The sequence below is a fragment of the Salvelinus namaycush genome, chromosome 16 (genome assembly GCF_016432855.1).
Source record: "Salvelinus namaycush isolate Seneca chromosome 16, SaNama_1.0, whole genome shotgun sequence".
NCBI lineage: Eukaryota > Metazoa > Chordata > Actinopteri > Salmoniformes > Salmonidae > Salvelinus > Salvelinus namaycush.
This window is the reverse complement of record NC_052322.1, coordinates 27,857,317-27,876,459: the sequence shown is the minus strand read 5'-3', so window position 1 is coordinate 27,876,459 and position 19,143 is coordinate 27,857,317. Positions and strand designations below refer to the sequence as shown.

General features: G+C 47.6%; 1 protein-coding gene across 1 annotated transcript in view; it reads left to right on the top strand.

Moving 5' to 3' along the window:
• Window positions 1–18,847, top strand: part of LOC120061609 (protein SOGA1-like) — a 73,494-nt gene extending 54,647 nt beyond the window's left edge. The window contains exons 7-15 of the mRNA XM_039011514.1: window positions 2,294–2,422; window positions 2,783–3,013; window positions 3,622–3,789; window positions 4,044–4,211; window positions 12,838–13,092; window positions 15,398–15,471; window positions 15,586–16,772; window positions 16,818–17,089; window positions 17,284–18,847. Of these exons, the coding sequence (XP_038867442.1) occupies window positions 2,294–2,422; window positions 2,783–3,013; window positions 3,622–3,789; window positions 4,044–4,211; window positions 12,838–13,092; window positions 15,398–15,471; window positions 15,586–16,772; window positions 16,818–17,089; window positions 17,284–17,436 (2,637 nt within the window). The 3' untranslated portion in view covers window positions 17,437–18,847. The remainder of the gene's footprint in view (window positions 1–2,293; window positions 2,423–2,782; window positions 3,014–3,621; window positions 3,790–4,043; window positions 4,212–12,837; window positions 13,093–15,397; window positions 15,472–15,585; window positions 16,773–16,817; window positions 17,090–17,283) is intronic.
• The last annotated feature ends 296 nt before the right edge of the window (window positions 18,848–19,143 follow it).

The window sequence follows — 19,143 nt, the reverse complement described above, 5'->3', positions numbered from 1 at the left end:
CTCTCCTCTTACAGGATATACAATGTTGGGTTTATAATATGAGAGTCATGAAAGGGAAGGTTTCTCTCTGGGCTGTACTGTAGCACATAATCAGTTAGTCATCTGAACACACACTCCCTAACTGTGAGAACTAGAGAACCTCATTGTTGCTGTCAGTAGGCTGGTTATTAAAGGTTCAATAACTCAGTTGATTTCTCTGTATCTCCAGAATTAAACACATTCTCGAAATATAGAATTATATAATCATAGTAGGCGGTTAACTATGACAACATTCAGCGGGCCACATTAAATCAGCTTGTGGGTGACTTTTGGCCCACGGGCCACGTGTTTGAAATAAGTAGGTCTAATAATTCACCCTGTGTCTCTCTCAGTAACCTCTGCATCACAAACTACTGTTGGCTTCTACACATTATCATCCACCCTGCTCCTCTCCCCTCTCAGTGATCAATGATGAGGCTGCCAGGTCCGGGGAGATCAGGACCCGCTCCGGTGAGGGAAGGAGGAAAGGACAGGGGATAGGACAGGCAGGCAGTAACACCTTGGCCCAACGCCAGGCGACGTTATCACACGCAGACTGCCTGAGTGCTCTGTGTGTCTGTAGAGACAGCGTCGGTCGATAGAAGCGTGACAGGGCTGATGTATGGACATGGATGTTGGTGGGAACCTGGGGTCCATCAGGGTGACTGTGTTCTGGGTCCTATTCATTAGGGAACATAGTTTCAAAACGTTGTGCAGGTAGTCCCTCCTTGTTTTAGTCAGTTTTCTCCTGTTTAGTGCCTAATGAATACGGCCCTGGTCTCTCCCCACTGAGTGGTGCCTCTTGTGTCCATTACCACCAACCAACCCTTTCAGAGTAACTGTGTAATGTTAAAAATAGGGTACTATATCCTGCTCAGAAAGCAACTTAAATAGAAGAGTCTTCTGCAGGACAGTAAGACTGACATAATGCTGTGAAAGGCATTGGAAACTGACAGCAGGTTATCCATTTATATGCATGGAGTCTGTGTCTAAGGCTTGGCTGGGGAATGTAAGCCTTTTATACAATTGTTATGGTCTATGAGGCGAATATGCATTGGAATGTGAGGAAATTGAAAGGTTTAGCAGCTGAAATTGAGCTCCCTTCACTCTTACTCCTTGGATCCCTTTGGTGAGAAAATGAGGGTGTCAGAAGTCACTTACAGAGGCTGCTGAGGAGAAGGAGAAAGGGGGAGAAATGCAGAAGCGAGCTACGGTATACATTTTATAAAAAATCTGCTGCAAATCAATTTGTGACTGGCTGAGTAATAGTGCAATTGGGACTTGCACTGGCAGGGACTCTCTCAGAATACACAGTGAGGGTAGAGTTGTTGGGAGGGCATACTGCCAAGATGTTGGTTATCCCTAGTAAATAACCAAGTAGATTGTAGTAGATTATGAGTAGATATTGAGTGTGCAACTCAACAACAAAAAAAAAAATGATTCCAGCAATGCAACATCTAAATAAGCTAACATTAAAATAATAACATTGTATTTTCACTTATCTGTCAAAGCCCTCAGAGAACCTTGGGACAAAACATAAAGGTTGTTATTGTACCTCAAAACACAGCAGTATGGGTTAAAGTGCCATTTAAACACAGTTATCCATGGAACATTATGACACAGTGGATATTGGATAATGGAATAATGTTTCTTTTTAAACCTTCAGAGTCTATTAATGCCCCTCGGGGTATTTCAGTCTTCCATAGAACACCCCCATTCTCCCACCTTATCCAATTCTACACACTAATTGGTGGGGATAAAATGGTGGGCGCTGAGTGATAATGAAAAGCTTGAGTGACTGGTCTTGTGCCTGACGTTAGAACGGAGGCCATTTGAGTAGCATTTCGTAGGTTAGCGCTAATGGTATGCTGGGGTGGCCCCCACCACGGGTTAGCGAGAAGTGAAGAAGAAGAACACTAAGGGGAACAGTAACTCCTCTCACTCAATGGCCAAATGAAGCACGTGACAGTACTAAAGATGAGGTGTATTTGTTGGACCATGTGTGGTGTGTGAGTGTGCTGTATGTCTTTAACTGTGTGACATACGGTTGGATTGTTGTTCCCCCACCACGGGTTAGCGAGAAGTGAAGAAGAACACTAAGGGGAACAGTAACTCCAGTAAGTGAGTTATCAATGGAGGATATTTTTCAGTTGTGGAAAGTGGTGTGGTATGCTTTACACTTTACAGGGTGATATAGCATTGCAGAGTGTATTGTAATCTAGCTATAATGGTGTATCGCTCTCTCGCTCTCACGCTTGCTCCCTCCCTCCCTCAGCAGATCAGTGAGCTGCAGGCCCTTCTGTTGGAGGCGAGGGAGAATGCTTGCAGGACGCAGGAGGAACTGACTGTGGAGAGACAGGATCACAGAGACCCCACCCACAGCAGCTCACAGACATTCACACAGGTACACAATCATCAAACTGTTCTATATCTATGTACACAACACTGACTACAGCCAAACCCTTCTAAACCACACAGAGCATTGTTACTGTAACATCTTGGCAATGTTAATACAGAGTATGCACCACACCTGAGGACAGTATGGTATCACTACTATGATATGTACAACAACAGCAGTTTATTATCATTCACCCACTTAGCAAACAGCTAAAGCAAACTCCATAAACGGTGCTGCACCTAATCCCTTATCATAACAACACTGGCACTGTGAGCCCCTGTGGCCCACTGACTGTCTCCTCTCTCTCTATGTGTGTGTGCGTACGCCTGCCTGCCTGCGTGTGTTTGTCTCTCCCTCTGTCTCCAGCTGCAGGAGGAGCACCAGAAGGCCCTGACGAGAAGGGACTTCCAGCTACAGAGTCTGAGTCTGCAGACGCGGCTGCAGCAGAAGTTCTGGAGCCAAGAGAGGAACCTGATGTTGCAGGAGTCCCAGCAGCTCAAGCAGACCCTGCTGCTGCTCAGCCTCAAGCTGCGCTGCTTCCTCAAACAGTGGCGGCTGGGACGCAAGCTGGACACGGAGGCCAAGGATGTCTTGGAGGTACGGGACTGACTAGCCCCCCTCTCCCTTTGAATCAGCCACTTAGCTGTGGCAGAGTAGTTTGGTTGGTTGATTTTATTTTATCCTCGTTAGCCAGCAGGATACCACCTTGCATCCCACTGCTGGCTTGCTTCTGAAACTAAGCGTTGGTTTGTCCTGGTTGGTCCCTGGATGGGAGACCAGATGCTGCTGGAAGTAGTGTTGGAGGGTCTGTAGGAGGCACCCTCTCCTCTGGTCTAAACATTTTTAAATATCCCAATGCCCCAGGGCAGTGATTGGGGACGTTGCCCTGTGTAGGGTGCCGTCATTCGGATGGGATATTAAACGTGTGTCCTGACTCTCTGTGGTCACTAAAGATTCCATTGCACTTATCGTAAGAGTAGGAGTGTTAACCCTGGTGTCCTGGCTAAATTCCCAATCTGGCCCTCATACCATCACGGTTACCTAATCATCCCCAGCTTACAATTTGCTCGTTCATCCTGTAACTATTCCCCAGGCTGTTGCTGTAAATGAGAATGTGTTCTCAGTCAACTTACTGGGTTAAATAAAATAAATGAGCTGTTTAAGAAACTTGGCTGACTAATAATTTGCTGCGTATGTCCCTACAGGTGAACAGCCTGAAGGACCTGTACCTGCTGCTGGAGGAGGAGAGTCTGGCCGCCCACCCCCAACAGGGAGACAACAAGATGACCTCCGCAGAGGAGCAGCACCTCTGCCCCACCATCTCCAAAGAGCTCTGTGTGCTGGAGAAGAGCTACACACAGGTGCAGGAACAGGTCACACCTGGGTCATATTCATTAGTGCACACCGTTGCAAAAATGTTTTGCTACAGAAAACAAAAACAAGCTTTTGTTATTGGACAAGTTCAGGTTGTTCCTCTCGGTTTCAGTGGGTTCTTTCTGTTTAGTGTCTACTGAAAACAACCCTGACAACACACAGGAAACAGCAGTTATTGATCAAATGCATGACATGGAGATCCTCTCAAATGTCATGTTCATCTCACTGATTCTCCATCCTGTCCGTGGCCTAGACGAGTGGCGTGAGCAGCACACTGGCAGACCTGAAGGGAGTGCTCCAGGATCTGAGCGGGGAGCTGCGAGAGGAGCGCCAGGGCTCTCAGGAACTGACCCAGCAGTTTGCCCGCGCTAAGGCCTCCTGGGAGGTGGAGAGGACCGAGCTCAAGAGCCTCATTACCCAGGTAAGACCACACCACCTAGAAGGGTGCAACTAGCATAGAAATATAATTACTAGAATGGAAATTTGACTTCACCCTCATGGGTACACTCAATATGGCTGACATGGTATTGTGCTAGCTAGTCTATAGAAACCCTCTGTTGTATATTTATAGTTTCAAACCCATAGTTTACCTAAAATCAACTAAAAACCTTATTTGGCTAGTTCAGAGGCCAGTCTATTATGTAGCTTACAGACCAATGGATTTCACATGTGTCACGTTCCCTGCCTGACCATTATCTAAGAGGCTTAGCATAAAGCATCCCTGGGAGGGTAATACATCAGTTTCTCCTGTTGGCTACCTGGATGTCTGAAGCAAAGACATTGATTGTATGACCATTAAGTGGTTTTTGTTGTTGTTATAAATAAGAAAGGTCTTCATTCAGCATGCAGGAGAGCACCCTCTGAAGCTGTACGAAGATCAAGTTACCCATTCATAAAGGATGACATGACCTGTCATTTGTTACAATTTACTGAGAAAAGCTGTCGAGCTGCGGAGAGCTATGTTACAGGTGATCAGAAGTATGAATCAGTCATTTAATCACCAATACTCATGTTGACAAATGGCTTGAAACTGCTGATATCCTGAGGTGGTGGATTTGTGCCAATCTATCTGTCTGGGGTTTAGTTTGGCCGTCTACTTTTCCCCTAGACCTCTGCAATTAAGAGAGGAAGAGGTGGAGAGGAATAATGAAAGGGGGGCTAGAGAGAGAGACCCCACTGTGTGCCATCACAGCAGCAAGATTTGTGACCTGTTGCCACAAGAAATGGGCAACCAGTGAAAAACAAACACCATTGTAAATACAACCCATATTTATGTTTGATTTATTTTCCCTTTTGTACATTCATTATTTGCACATCGTTACAACACTGTATATATACATAATATGTATTTGAAATATCTTTATTCTTTTGGAACTTCTGTGAGTGTCATGTTTACTGTTCATTTGTATTGTTTATTTCACTTTTGTTTATTATCTACTTCACTTGCTTTGGCAATGTTAACATATGTTTCCCATGCCAATAAAGCCCTTCAATTGAATTGAATTGAGTGGGGAATAAACAAAGAGAGAGAGAGAGAGAGAGAGAAGCAGAATAAACAGAGGGAGAGAGAGAAGGGGAATAAACAGAGGGAGAGAGAGCGCAAGAGAGAGAGAGGTACAGTACAGTAGACACAGAGAAAGTTTGAAGCATGTTTCCTTGGTCCTGTCAGACTGTTCCCTCCCTCTGCAGTCCCTCCTGCATGGGTCTGTAAGGGCACAGCTAAATGGTTGCCTGCCCTGAGAGCAGCACTGTGCCATGGGGATCCCTTTCCTGGCGGCGCCAACACAGCTACTCAACACCATAACTGGGTCACAATTTACAACCTGGGCCAGGCTTTTTCATTCATCCATCCCCCTTCCTCCTCCTGTATCCACCGTAGAGGCTTTTGTCTCTCTCCTCCCTGGCAGTAGTAATGTGTTGTGTGTCAGGGTGGGAGGGAGAGAGGGAACAGAAGGGTTGAGGAGACAGGAAAAGGGGCTTCTTGTGCATTGGTTCTACACCTTTATTAAACTGGACACAACTAACTTATTTTCTTCATTGATATTTCCTGATGAAATAATGGCCTACATGGACTGTAGGAGCATGACTCAGTCTGTAGCCTTGGGTGAAGTCTACATTTTACCCCGGGTTAGAATCCTGATTTGTGTATCACCAGAAGACCCAGATGACAATGTAATTTAGTTGAAACAATTTAAAAAGGCGTCACCTGTATGAATCATGGCCATAATCAAAGCGTTGACTCTCTTTCTGAGTGGCGCGGCGGTCTAAGGCACTGCATCTCAGTGCAAGAGACATCACTACAGACCCCGGTTTGATTCTAGGCTGTATCACAACCGGTCGTGATTGGGAGTCCCATGGGGCGGCGCACAATTGGGCAACAATTGGCCCTGCAGGCCGTCATTGTAAATAAGAATTTGTTCATAACTGACAAGCCTAGTTAAATAAAGGTTAGGGACTCCCAATCATGGCCAGTTGTGATACAGGCTGGAATTGAACCAGGGTGTCTGTAGTGACACCTCAAACACTGAGGTGCAGTGCCTTAGACCGCTGCGCCACTCGGGAGCCCAAACATAGTACCAGACTATCAGGTTTCAGGGAAGACCCAAGTGCAGACTGTGTAGAAGTAACAATGGTACAGGACGGCAGCCAGGCTCAGGGGTAGACAGAGTGGTCAGGCAGGCGGGCTTGGAGTCAGGACAGGCAGGGGTCAAATCCAGGAGGACGAGAAAAGACATACTGGAAAAAGCAGGAGCTGAGACACAAAATGCTGGTAGGCTTGAACAAACAAGACAAACTGACGCAGACAGACAGAAAACACAGGTATAAATACCCAGGGGATATAGTGCCTTGCAAAAGTATTCACCCCCTTGGCGTTTTTCCTATTTTGTTGCATTACAACCTGTAATTTAAATGGATTTTTATTTGGATTTCATGTAATTGACATACACAAAATAGTCCAAATTGGTGAAGTAAATGAAAAAAATAACTTGTTTCAAAAAATTCCAAAGAATATAAAACGGAAAGTGGTGGGTGCATATGTATTCACCCCCTTTGCTATGAAGCCCCTAAATAAGATCTGGTGGAACCAATTACCTTCAGAAGTCACATAATTAGTTAAATAAAGTCCACCTGTGTGCAATCTAAGTGTCACATGATCTGTCACATGATCTCAGTATATATACACCTGTTCTGAAAGGCCCCAGAGTCTGCAACACCACTAATCAAGGGGCACAACCAAGCAAGCAGCACTATGAAGACCAAGGAGCTCTCCAAACAGGTCAGGGACAACGTTGTGGAGAAGGACAGATCAGGGTTGGGTTATAAAAAATTATCTGAAACTTTGAACATCCCACGGAGCACCATTTAAATCCATTATTTTAAAAAAAAAATGGAAAGAATATGGCACCACAACAAACCTGCCAAGAGCGGGCCGCCCACCAAAACTCACGGACCAGACAAGGAGGGCATTAATCAGAGAGGCAACAAAGAGACCAAAGATAACCCTGATGGAGCTGCAAAGCTCCACAGCGGAGATTGAAGTATTTGTCCATAAGTCCACTTTAAGCCGTACACTCCACAGAGCTGGGCTTTACGGCAGAGCGGCCAGAAAAAAAGCCATTGCTTAAAGAAAACAATAAGCAATCATGTTTGGTGTTCGCCAAAAGGCATGTGGGAGACTCCCCAAACATATGGAAGAAGGTACTCTGGTTAGATGAGACAAAAATTTAGCTTTTTGGCCAAGGAAAACACTATGTCTGGCACAAACCTAACACCTCTCATCACCTCGAGAACGCCATCCCCACAGTGAAGAATGGTGGTGGCAGCATCATGCTGTGGGGATGTTTTTCATCGGCAGGGACTGGGAAACTGGTCAGAATTGAAGGAATGATGGATGGTGCTAAATACAGGGAAATTCTTGAGGGAAACCTGTTTCAGTCTTCCAGAGATTTGAGACTGGGACGGAGGTTCACCTTCCATCAGGACAATGACCCTAAGCATACTGGTAATGCAACAATCGAGTGGTTTAAGGGGAAACAGTTAAATGTTTCGGAATGGCCTAGTCAAAGCCCAGACCTCAATCCAATTGAGAATCTGTGGTATGACTTAAATATTGCTGTACACCAGCAGAACCCATCCAACTTGAAGGAGCTGGAGCAGTTTTGCTTTGAAGAACAGGCAAAAATCCCAGTAGCTAGATGTGCCAAGATTATAGAGACATACCCCAAGAGACTTGCAGCTGTAATTGCTGCAAAAGGTGACTCTACAAAGTATTGACTTTGGGGGTTGAATAGTTATGCACGCTCAAGTTTTCAGTTTTTTTCTCTTATTTCTTGTTTGTTTCACAATAAAACATATTTTGCATCTTCAAAGTGGTAGGCATGTTATGTAAATCAAATGATACAAACCCCCAAAAAATAAGTTTTACTTCCAGGTTGTAAGGCAACAAAATAGGAAAAATGCCAAGGGGGTGAATACTTTCGAAGCCACTGTAAGTGAGGAAGATTGGCGACACCTGGAGGGGGTGGAGACAAGCACAAGGACAGGTGAAACAGATCTGGGCGTGACAGGTACAGTTGTGGGATGCAATCGATCCCAAATTAATACTACCACTAGCATCAAAAAAACGTTTAAAGTCAATGAGGCTGATGCAACAGATCAGAACATTTAGCTTAAAATGTTGATAAACTATTAGGCAATTTTTTCTCATTATAAGCGCAGCAATGCACACACAGTAATTGGCTGGCTAAAAGCGTGAACGTTCCAAAATGCAATCAATTAGCGGGAAAACACCATTCTCAAAAGTGACCACAAATGTGGTTATGCATGTAATCCTTTCATTTTGCTGAGGAGAATTATCTTCCCCAAATGTGAAACTCACACGCCGCCTATGTACAGTGCATTCAGAAACTATTCAGACCCCTTCACTTTTTCCACATTTTGTTACGTTACAGCCTTATTCTAAAATTGATAATTAAATAACAATCCTCATTAATGCCTCCCGAATGGCGCAGTGGTCTAAGTGCTAATTGTTTCCACTAGAGATCCTGGTTCGAGTCCAGGCTCTGTCGCAGCCGGCCGTGACCGGGAGACCCATGGAGCGGCGCACAATTGGCCCAGCGTTGTCCGGGTTAGAGGAGGGTTTGGCCGGCAGGGATGGTCTTGTCCCATCGCGCACTAGCGACACCTGTGGCGGGGTGCAATGCACGCTGACACGGTCGCCAGGTGTGCGGTGTTTCCTCCGACACATTGTTAAGGTGGGCTTCTGATTTAAGCGGACATTGTGTCAAGAAGCAGTGTGGCTTGGCTGGGTTGTGTTTCGGAGGATGCACGGCTCTCGACCTTCGCCTCTCCCAAGGCCGTACGGGAGTGGCAGCGATGGGACAAGACTGTAACTACCAATTGGATATCACAAAATTGGGGAGAAAAAGGGGCAAAATAAAAAAAATATATTTTTATTATCAATCTACACACAATGCCCCAAAATAACAAAGCGAAAACAGGTAATTAGAAATTTTTGCAAATCTATTAAAAACTGTAAAACAGAAATACCTTATTTACATAAGTATTCAGACTCTTTGCTATGACACTCGAAATTGAGCTCCGGCGCATGCTGTTTCCATTGATCATCCTTGAGATGTTTCTACAACTTGATTAGAGTCCACCTGTGGTAAATTCAATTGATTGGACATGATTTGGAAAGGCACACACCTGTCTATGTAAGGTCCCACAGTTGACAGTGCATGTGAGAGCAAAAACCAAGCCATGAGGTTGAAGGAATTGTCCATAGAGCTCCGAGACTGGATTGTGTCAAGGCACAGATCTGGGGAAGAGTACCAAAACATGTCTGCAGCATTGAAGGTCCCCAAGAACACAGTGACCTCCATAATTCTTAAATTAAAGAAGTTTGGATCCACCAAGACTCTTCCTAGAGCTGGCCGCCTGGCCAAACTGAGTAATCGGGGGAGAAGGGCCTTGGTCTTGGAGGTGACCAAGAACCCGATGATCACTCTGACAGAGCTCCAGAGTTCCTCTGTGGAGATGGTAGAACCTTTCAGAAGGACAACCATCTCTGCAGCACTCCACTAATCAGGCCTTTATGGTAGAGTGGCAGACGGAATCCACTCCTCAGTAAAAGGCACATGACAGCCTGCTTGGAGTTTGCCAAAATGCACCTAAAGGACTCTCAGACCGTAAGAAACAGCATTCTCTGGTCTGATGAAACCAAGATTGAACTCTTTGGCCTGAATGCCAAGCGTCACGTCTGGAGGAAACCTGACACCATCCCTACGTTGAAGCATGGTGGTGGCAGCATCATGCTGTGGGGATGTTTTTCAGCGGCAGGGACTGGGAGACTTGACAGGATCGAGGGAAAGATAAATGGAGCAAAGTACAGAGAGATCATTGATGAATAAATGTGCCAAAATTTCAAAAAACCTGTTTTTGCTTTGTCGTTATGGTATATTGTGTGTATATTGATGAGGGGAAAACAATGTAATCAATTTTAGAATAAGTTTGTAATGTAACAAAATGTGGAAAAAGTCAAGGGGTCTGAGTGCTATCAGAATACACTGTATGCCAGTTAGGCTCTACACCGGTTGTAAAGCAGATTAATGTGCTTAATTTTAAGAAGTTATTTGGCCACGTTAGTTGAGATACAAACCTTATCAAAACATATAGGCCTATGGGCTAAGCTACATTAGATGTGCGACTATAAAAAAGGCATGCGCTGTTTCTTGCCTTATAGCATAAAAGCTGGGCATCATGCACAAGTGATAATATATAATTCACAAGTCATAGGCTAATATTGTTTTTCTTGATTGAATCTTGTCTTTACATATACTAAATAATATCTGTGAAATTTGTTTGGATTTAGAATAGACCATTGTCATGCACCTGTCTCGAAACATGGGCAGGGGGAAAAAATACATGTCATCTATGCGCTAAAATAGCGAATGGAGGACGCTTTTCCCGTGGTTCATTTTCATGCCAGCCAGGTAGGCTATACTCCTGTTGTAAAGAGAAGCAATGTGCTTGAAATTAGGAAAGTTGAGAAATAAATATAGTAGGCCTAGCCTATAGAAAGCTGATGGAATCCTCCTCTTTTTAATAGAGGCCATCACTCTGTTTTCTTACGCAATTGCATAGCCTATAGAAATGTTGCTCAACATGAGCTCATGGGCTCTGATGAAGTGTTTGATTAGATTTTCGATTATATTTGCATTGATGTCAGAGTGATTAGAGGGACAATAGAGTGCTGAGTACCAGGCAGTTAGCATGTTTGGTAGGCTACTAATGACCAGCAGCAGCATCAGAGCTTTGAGAAGCCTAGTTATCATGACTAAATGGTCATGTGGAATTTGACTGTGGTCATGACTCGTGATTGCCGGTGTGGCAGTAATACGGTCACCATAACAGCCACCTCCATCAAAAAAGATAACAGCTTGCCCATTCCCCAAATTCATTGCATTTATTTTATTAGATCAGATTTACTGACTAACCTGTATGGCATAATCAGAGCTTGATTCATTTTGCTTTTCTTATTTTTAAGAAACTCATTCATCATCTGCTGCCCCACCCTGAGAGTCATGCATGCACCGGAGTATGCACGCACGCACGCACGCACGCATGCGCGCGCACACATCACACACACACACACACACACACACACACACACACACACACACACACACACACACACACACACACACACACACACACACACACACACACACACACACACACACAATGTTACTATTCTCCCTTTACCCCTTCACCCCTATAAACTATGCCGTTACTGTGCCCTTGTATTGTGTAAACCCAGTGGGCTGGTGCCCAGGAAAGAACTGGATGGCAAAGCTGGGTCCAATCTCTTCCTGCTCTGCTCAGCCAATCACAGAAGTAGGATAGCATCCTGGCAATGTGGCATGGCACCAGCAGCTGTTGCACTGTGGAACCAGGCTTATGGCCTAATGCCTACAGATGCCAACAGACAGTTCTCCAAGGAAGGCTGTGTCACAAATGGCACCCTATTCGCTGTATAGTGCAGAGGCCTATGTGGGCCCTGGTCAAAAGTAGTGTACTAAAACATAGTGCCATTTGGGACTCATGTCTGTCTTCAGTGGTTTTGGGGGGAATCTGGGGTGAATTGGGAGCGTTCAGAGCAAATGTCTTTCTCTGTGCTGTAAACCTGCAGACAACCATTAAGTCACAGCCCCGCAACGCCTCACCAATATAACTCATTATGGATATTCATCATCAGACGAGATCAACGCTTCCGTCGCCGTCGGAGAAGAATGGCATAGTCGTCCGAAAGACCACCCAGACTCCTCCATTAGCTCCATAAAAGGCAGAAACCTGCAGTCATCCTCAGGCACCATGGCGATTGATGGGGCTCTCTCCCCCGAAAGCTGTGACTTCAAATACGAGAAAAAAAACGAGACAGACTCGTAAAAGAAATAAAGAGCAATCGCCTCAGCTTTGAAGCACTGCTTGATTCATTCTAATGGGGCAATTGGAGAGGAGGGAGAGGAGAGGAGAGGAGAGGAGGGAGAGGATGGGAGAAACGTAGCGGGCGTCTTTAGCTGTTGTCTTTTAATGTGACGGAAGAGAACCTGTAAACTCATCAATCTTAGAAACAAGGGAAGGATGACTTAAAAGTAACACACACACAAGAGGCATCTGCTGCTGTTCTTTATTTATAGGGCTTTCTCATTATGTGCCTCGCTCCATGTCTCGTTTTATAGAGGGAGGAATACTTAAAAGCTAATAGTCTGTTTAGATCTTCAGATAAAAATGTTAGTGTTTTCAGAGATGGAAACAAAGAAAGGAAAATAAAATAGATGTATCTGGTGTGTTAATCATAAAGAGAGTAGGATGTGTTTGTTGAGCATTCGGGTATTCATTACTTTTGGTATTACGTCATCACATATACATGTAATTTAGCTGCTCAAACATGCATGGAACAAGCACAACATCCCCCATAGTGTCACATAATCACCAGCCTCACCAACTTCACCAACCCTCTCTCTGTCACCGTCCCCCCCCAGCTGGAGAGCAAGGTGGGCATGGCTGCCCTGTCCGGGGGGGAGAAGGACCTCCAAGGACCTCCCGACCTGAAGGTGGCACTGAAGAGGGAGCGTGAGGAGCACCAGCACCTCCTGGCCGACTCATATGCAGCCGTCATGGACCTGACCAAGCAGCTGCAGATGGGCGAGAGGAACTGGAACCGCGAGAAGCTGGAGCTCCTAGAGCATTTCAGTCAGGAGAGGGGCCAGTGGGAGCAGAGGCTACAGTGCAAGATGGTAACTGGATTATTGGCACCTCAGTCCTGATAAGCTTATATTCTGCTCTACACTCTATTCTATTATAGCATGGTCTAGTATTATAGCTTAGCCATGTAGTGAGTACTGAGAGTGACACTAACTACCCTTGTAGCGTCTAGTGACTATCCTAATTGTCCTCCTTTCTCCTCGTCATCTTTGGCTATTTTTTTTCTCTGTGTGGTCTTTTGTTGGGGTGGAAAGGAAGGTTAATGTCACTGGTAGGACATTGTTGGCGTGTATGCATTACTGTACTCTGGGACTAGTGGTTTAGTGTTTTCCATAGAGGGGTTAGGGATAACTGGCCAGTAGAGGAATGCAGGGAGAGACAACATGCTGCTGAACATGAGTCTGCTGCATGGCCAGACCACACTGGAGGGTGTGTGTGTGTGTGTGTGTGTGTGTGTGTGTGTGTGTGTGTGTGTGTGTGTGTGTGTGTGTGTGTGTGTGTGTGTGTGTGTGTGTGTGTGTGTGTGTGTGTGTGTGTGTGTGTGTGTGTGTGTGTGTGTGTGTGTGTGTGTGTGTGGTATAGTCTGACTGGCTCTTCTACCAGCACAGCCTCATTACCTGTGTCTGTCTGGCTGTCATCCAGTCTGTCCCGAAACTGACTGGCTGGTCTTGGAAAATAGGTCTCTCGCACTCCAATACTTATTGTGTCAGAAAACGGCACTGGAACATAGCACTGAGGTCAAGCACACAAGAGGACATGTCATTATTTCAGACAGACGCCTCTTTCTCTCGCTACTCTTTTCTCCTATCTGTCGTAGCCCAACTGTTGCTTCTCTGTCAGTCAGTCACATTTGCATTGTGCATCAAAATACAGCAGTCATGTACTGTAGGATTCATTTGAACCACCCCATCCTTCCTCTCTCCCTCCCCTCTCCTCTTCCCTACCCTCCTCTCTCCCCTACCCTCTCTCCCTCCCCTCTCCTCTTCCCTCCTCTCTCCCCTACCCTCTCTCCCTCCCCTCTCCTCTTCCCTACCCTCCTCTCTCCCCTACCCTCTCTCCCTCCCCTCTCCTCTTCCCTCCTCTCTCCCCTACCCTCTCTCCCTCCCCTCTCCTCTTCCCTCCTCTCTCCCCTACCCTCTCTCCCTCCCCTCTCCTCTTCCCTACCCTCCTCTCTCCCCTACCCTCTCTCCCTCCCCTCTCCTCTTCCCTCCTCTCTCCCCTACCCTCTCTCCCTCCCCTCTCCTCTTCCCTCCCCTCTCTCCCTCCCCTCTCCTCTTCCCTACCCTCCTCTCTCCCCTACCCTCTCTCCCTCCCCTCTCCTCTTCCCTCCCCTCCTCTCTCCCCTACCCTCTCTCCCTCCCCTCTCCTCTTCCCTACCCTCCTCCATCCCCTACCCTCTCTCCCTCCCCTCTCCTCTTCCCTACCCTCCTCTCTCCTCTTCCCTCCCCTCCTCTCTCCCCTACCCTCTCTCCCTCCCCTCTCCTCTTCCCTCCCCTCTCTCCCTCCCCTCTCCCCTTCCCTACTCTCTCCCCTACCCTCTCTCCCTCCCCTCTCCTCTTCCCTCCCCTCCTCTCTCCCCTACCCTCTCTCCCTCCCCTCTCCTCTTCCCTACCCTCCTCCATCCCCTACCCTCTCTCCCTCCCCCCTCCCCTCCTCTCTCCCCTACCCTCTCTCCCTCCTCTCTCCTCTCCCCTCCCCTCCTCTCTCCCCTACCCTCTCTCCCTCCCCTCTCCTCCTCCCTACCCTCCTCTCTCCCCTACCCTCTCTCCCTCCCCTCTCCTCTTCCCTACCCTCCTCTCTCCCCTACCCTCTCTCCCTCCCCTCTCCTCTTCCCTCCCCTCCCCTCTCCTCTTCCCTCCCCTCTCTCCCTCCCCTCTCCTCTTCCCTCCCCTCTCTCCCTCCCCTCTCCTCTTCCCTACCCTCCTCTCTCCCCTACCCTCTCTCCCTCCTCTTCCCTCCCCTCTTCTCTCCCCTCCCCTCTCTCCCTCCCCTCTCCTCTTCCCTCCCCTCCTCTCTCCCCTACCCTCTCTCCCTCCCCTCTCCTCTTCCCTCCCCTCCTCTCTCCCCTACCCTTCTCCCTCCCCTCTCCTCTTTCCTCCCTCCCCCCCTGAGAGGAAATATGTGTTTTTATTTGTGTGTGTGTGAGCTCATCTCCCTGTGAGCTGAAAGCTCCTGAGTCAGCATCATTACAGGGACAGCAAGGCCTTTGTCAGGGATAAATACTGTAACTCCTAGATGATGGCCACATCCTCATGTCCTCCATTAAACATTGCCTATAAAACTACCGGACTGGCTGGACAGGAAACAAAAAATGTCTCCTTGTTTTCTCCCTCACAGTCTCTGCACTACAAAACCACCCCTGAAACAAAAACTGCACTGGACGTTGTTACAAATGGAACCAATTTATCAAGGTAACATATGTATTTAATGTGCAAAAAGCTCTTTTTCAAAGATCATGAAAAATGTATAGTCATAGCTGAAAAATAAAACGATCATGTTTAGTGATATAATTTTTCTTCTATCAGTACCAAGTCCATCCCGTCCATGTTGGAGGGTCTGCTGGAGGCCTGTCCTTTCCTTCCGGGTCAGGAGGTCAACGGTACAGCCAATGAGGAGGGAGAGAAGGACCAGCCGAGCACCCAGGCCCCTTCCCTTCTAACCCACACAGACCCGGGTGACCTCACCAGGAAGAACTGGAAGTACCTGACCAATGAGATGGCTCTGATGGAGCAGGGTGATGCCCCCTTCAAGACGTGGGACTGCCCCAGCTCCCCCAGCAGTTTCCTGGACCTGGAGAGCATCCAGAGGAGCTACACGGCCCCCGACAAGACCGGCATCCGCATCTACTACAGCCCCCCTACCATGCGACGTATGGAGAGCCGGCTGGCCAAGGAGAAGCAGGACAAACCTCAAGCCCAGCAAGGCCACCTGTCTCGGGCTTCAACTCCCTCAGATGCTGTGGCCCTGGGGGGCCAACCTCCCTCCTCCTCCTCTGCCTCCTCCTCTTCGTCCTACGACCAGTGGCTGAGCTCTCTGTCCAAGCAGCACAGGGACCTTCTGGAGAACAGCAGCGGTGGCGCGGGGGTGGCGCCCTTCCAGGGCCTGGAGATCTCTGCCAACCTCTCAGATGACATGAAGGAGATGACCAACTGCGTGCGCCAGGCCATCCGCTCCAGCTCTCTGGAGAGGAAGTGCAGCAAGGATGTGAGCAGCCAGACGGTGGGGGTGTCTAGCCGCTCCACCCAGACGGTCCAGTTTGTGAGCGTGGGGCTGCAGACGGATGGGCTCGGGTCTCGGGGGGTGGGAGGCTTCCACACCAAATCCTCCTGGTCCCTCCGGCCCTCGTCGTCGCTGGCCTCGGCCCGCTCGCGCCACATCTCCTCATCACTGGATAAGGTGCACAGCCGCATCGACAGGCCTTGCTGCTCACCCAAGTTCGGCTCCCCCAAGCTACAGCGACGCATTTCCGCCTCCTCCTCCAAGCTGGACGGAGGAGGATTGTCCTCGGCTTCTTCCAGAGACCGCAGCCTGTGGAACCTCCACCAGCGGTCCTCGACCTCCAGCGGCTCGGCCTGGGCCCGTTCCACCACCACCAGGGACAGCCCCGTGCTCAGCGGCCTCAACGATGGCCTGTCCAGCCTGTTCAGCGTGGTGGAACACTCCGGCAGCGTAGAGTCCCTGTGGAAGAGTGAGCCAGGGGCCAGCCCAGCCCGCCAGGCAGCAGGGAAGCCCTCTGGCCCTGGACCAGACACCGGAGCCCAGAAATACGGCCCCTTCCAGGAGTTTTTCAGGAACGTGTGCGGCCGGACCGGAACGACCATGCCCGGGGGAGGGGAGAGGGGGCAGAGGGAGGTGGGGGCCATGGATGAGCCCAAGCCTGAGTGCCTTTCCGGGGTTTCGCTAGTGGGGAACGACAGCGTCACCAAGATCGTCAACAAGAGGTTCATGAGACAGATGCCCAGGGAGGAGTTGGGGGCCACTGCTAACGATCTCACTGCCAGGGACCTGACCTTGAGCTCCAGCGTGGAGGTAGGTCTCACACATACTCACTCACACACAGAGACAGGGACAGATACTCACACAGAGACAGGGGTACACACATGCACGCACAAACACACATACACACATACAGGACATCATATCCAAGCAGATTATTTGAGCAGCTCTGTCTTTCATTGGATTGCATTATAACATAACTATTTAATGTCTCCTCCCTGTCCCAGGATGCAGCGTGTGATTGCAACTCCCAGTCTCTTACATCCTGCTTCGCCCGGCCCTCCCGCTCGGCCACACGCCATTCACTGGGCCACTGCATGCACCGCTCTCAGGAGCCTCCCACGGCAACGGAGGAGAGAGTGGATGCAGGCAATGAGTGATGGATCAGAGAGAGCACAGACGTTCACACACACACACACACACACACATACTGCCTCACCAACACACTGCCACATAAGCTACAGTACTGTCACAAAACGTAGACACAAACATCTTGGCTACACCAACACACTGCTACATACATACTGTACATACACACAATCCCTCACAAACTGCCACACAGAACCACTGTCACATGCACACACACACACACGTCTGGAATTGGAAATCAACCCAAGCAGCACATTCTAATGCCAAGGATATAGGAAGACCAGAATCTCCTAGGATTCCTCTTTGAGCACCAGAACCACTACCAACTACCAGCAGGACAACAACCTCACACACAACACACAAACTGGAACAGTAATGACACACTACTCCCTATATACTGCAGTATTTAGGGAATAGGGTGCTATTTTGCACGCAAACAGTTTGTGGAAACGACCACCTAGGAATTCAGACAGTCTTATATGATGTCAGAACCACAACACTCTACTTTACCCGGGAATTTTTGGAATTGCATAGGGAAAACACATACTGGGCTACTAGATTTCTACAAAGTGGATCTTCCCAACTGACAGGGATATGAGGTGGTTTGTTAGCTGCTCCCATTCCAAGTACCAATCCTATTCCCAGTCCAATTCCCAAGCCAGCACCAGTCCCTTCCCAAGCCAGCATTTGGAGAGCTGCTCCTCCCTAACACCAAGCAGAGGATTCTACTGGTGTGGACCACCTCTTGCCATTATCAACCAACAACCATAAAAAAACATCTCATCAACGTATGTTCATTTTTTATGTCAACTGCCTCCCTGTTGTTTTTCTGAAAGACTTTCATCCAATGAAGGGGTAGGACAATTACGTCCTTATGTTACGTATGATATGATGATCCTATGTTTTCTAAAGGTTGTTTGAATGTTTGTAATCTGCCTGTTGTTGGCACACATTGATAGGATGGTGGTTAAGACTCTGAGACCCTATGAGTTTTGTCTCTTGTGTGTACTATACTGTAGGATGTAGATGTATAAGAGGATCGAAACCCAGCTGTAAAGATTACTCCCTGCCAGGAAAAAACACAAACTTGTCCCATTTTGAGAGACAATGCATTCCTTTGTTACGTTACAATTCCAATTACACTCTGGCTAATCTGTTAACGTGTGAGTGTGTGTGCGTGCACTGTGTGTTTGTGAGTGTGAGAGACAGAATGCTCATTTTCAGCATTCTAGAATGCCTTTGCCACATTCCCATATAGTGAAGGCAGTTGTTGTTGCACAGTGTTTCTGCTTCATCCTCAGCCATCGACTGTCTGTGTTCCTGACCTCTTTTCTCCTGCTTTAAATGTAACAGGACACAATGTCCTCTACAGAAGGTTAGCTCCTTCCTTTTCTCATGTCACCACTGAAGTCTTGAGATATTGTACAGTACCAGTCAAAAGTTTGGACACACTACTCATTCAAGGGTTTTTCTTTATTTTTACTATTTTCTACATTGTAGAATAATAGTGAAGACATCAAAACTATGCAATAACACATATGGAATCATGTAGTAACCAAAAAAAGTGTTAAACAAATCAAAATATTTTAGATTCTTCAAAGTAGCCACCCTTTGCCTTGACAGCTTTGCACACTCTTGGCATTCTCTCAACCAGCTTAATGAGGAATGCTTTTCCAACAGTCTTGAAGGAGTTCCTACATATTCTGAGCACTTGTTAG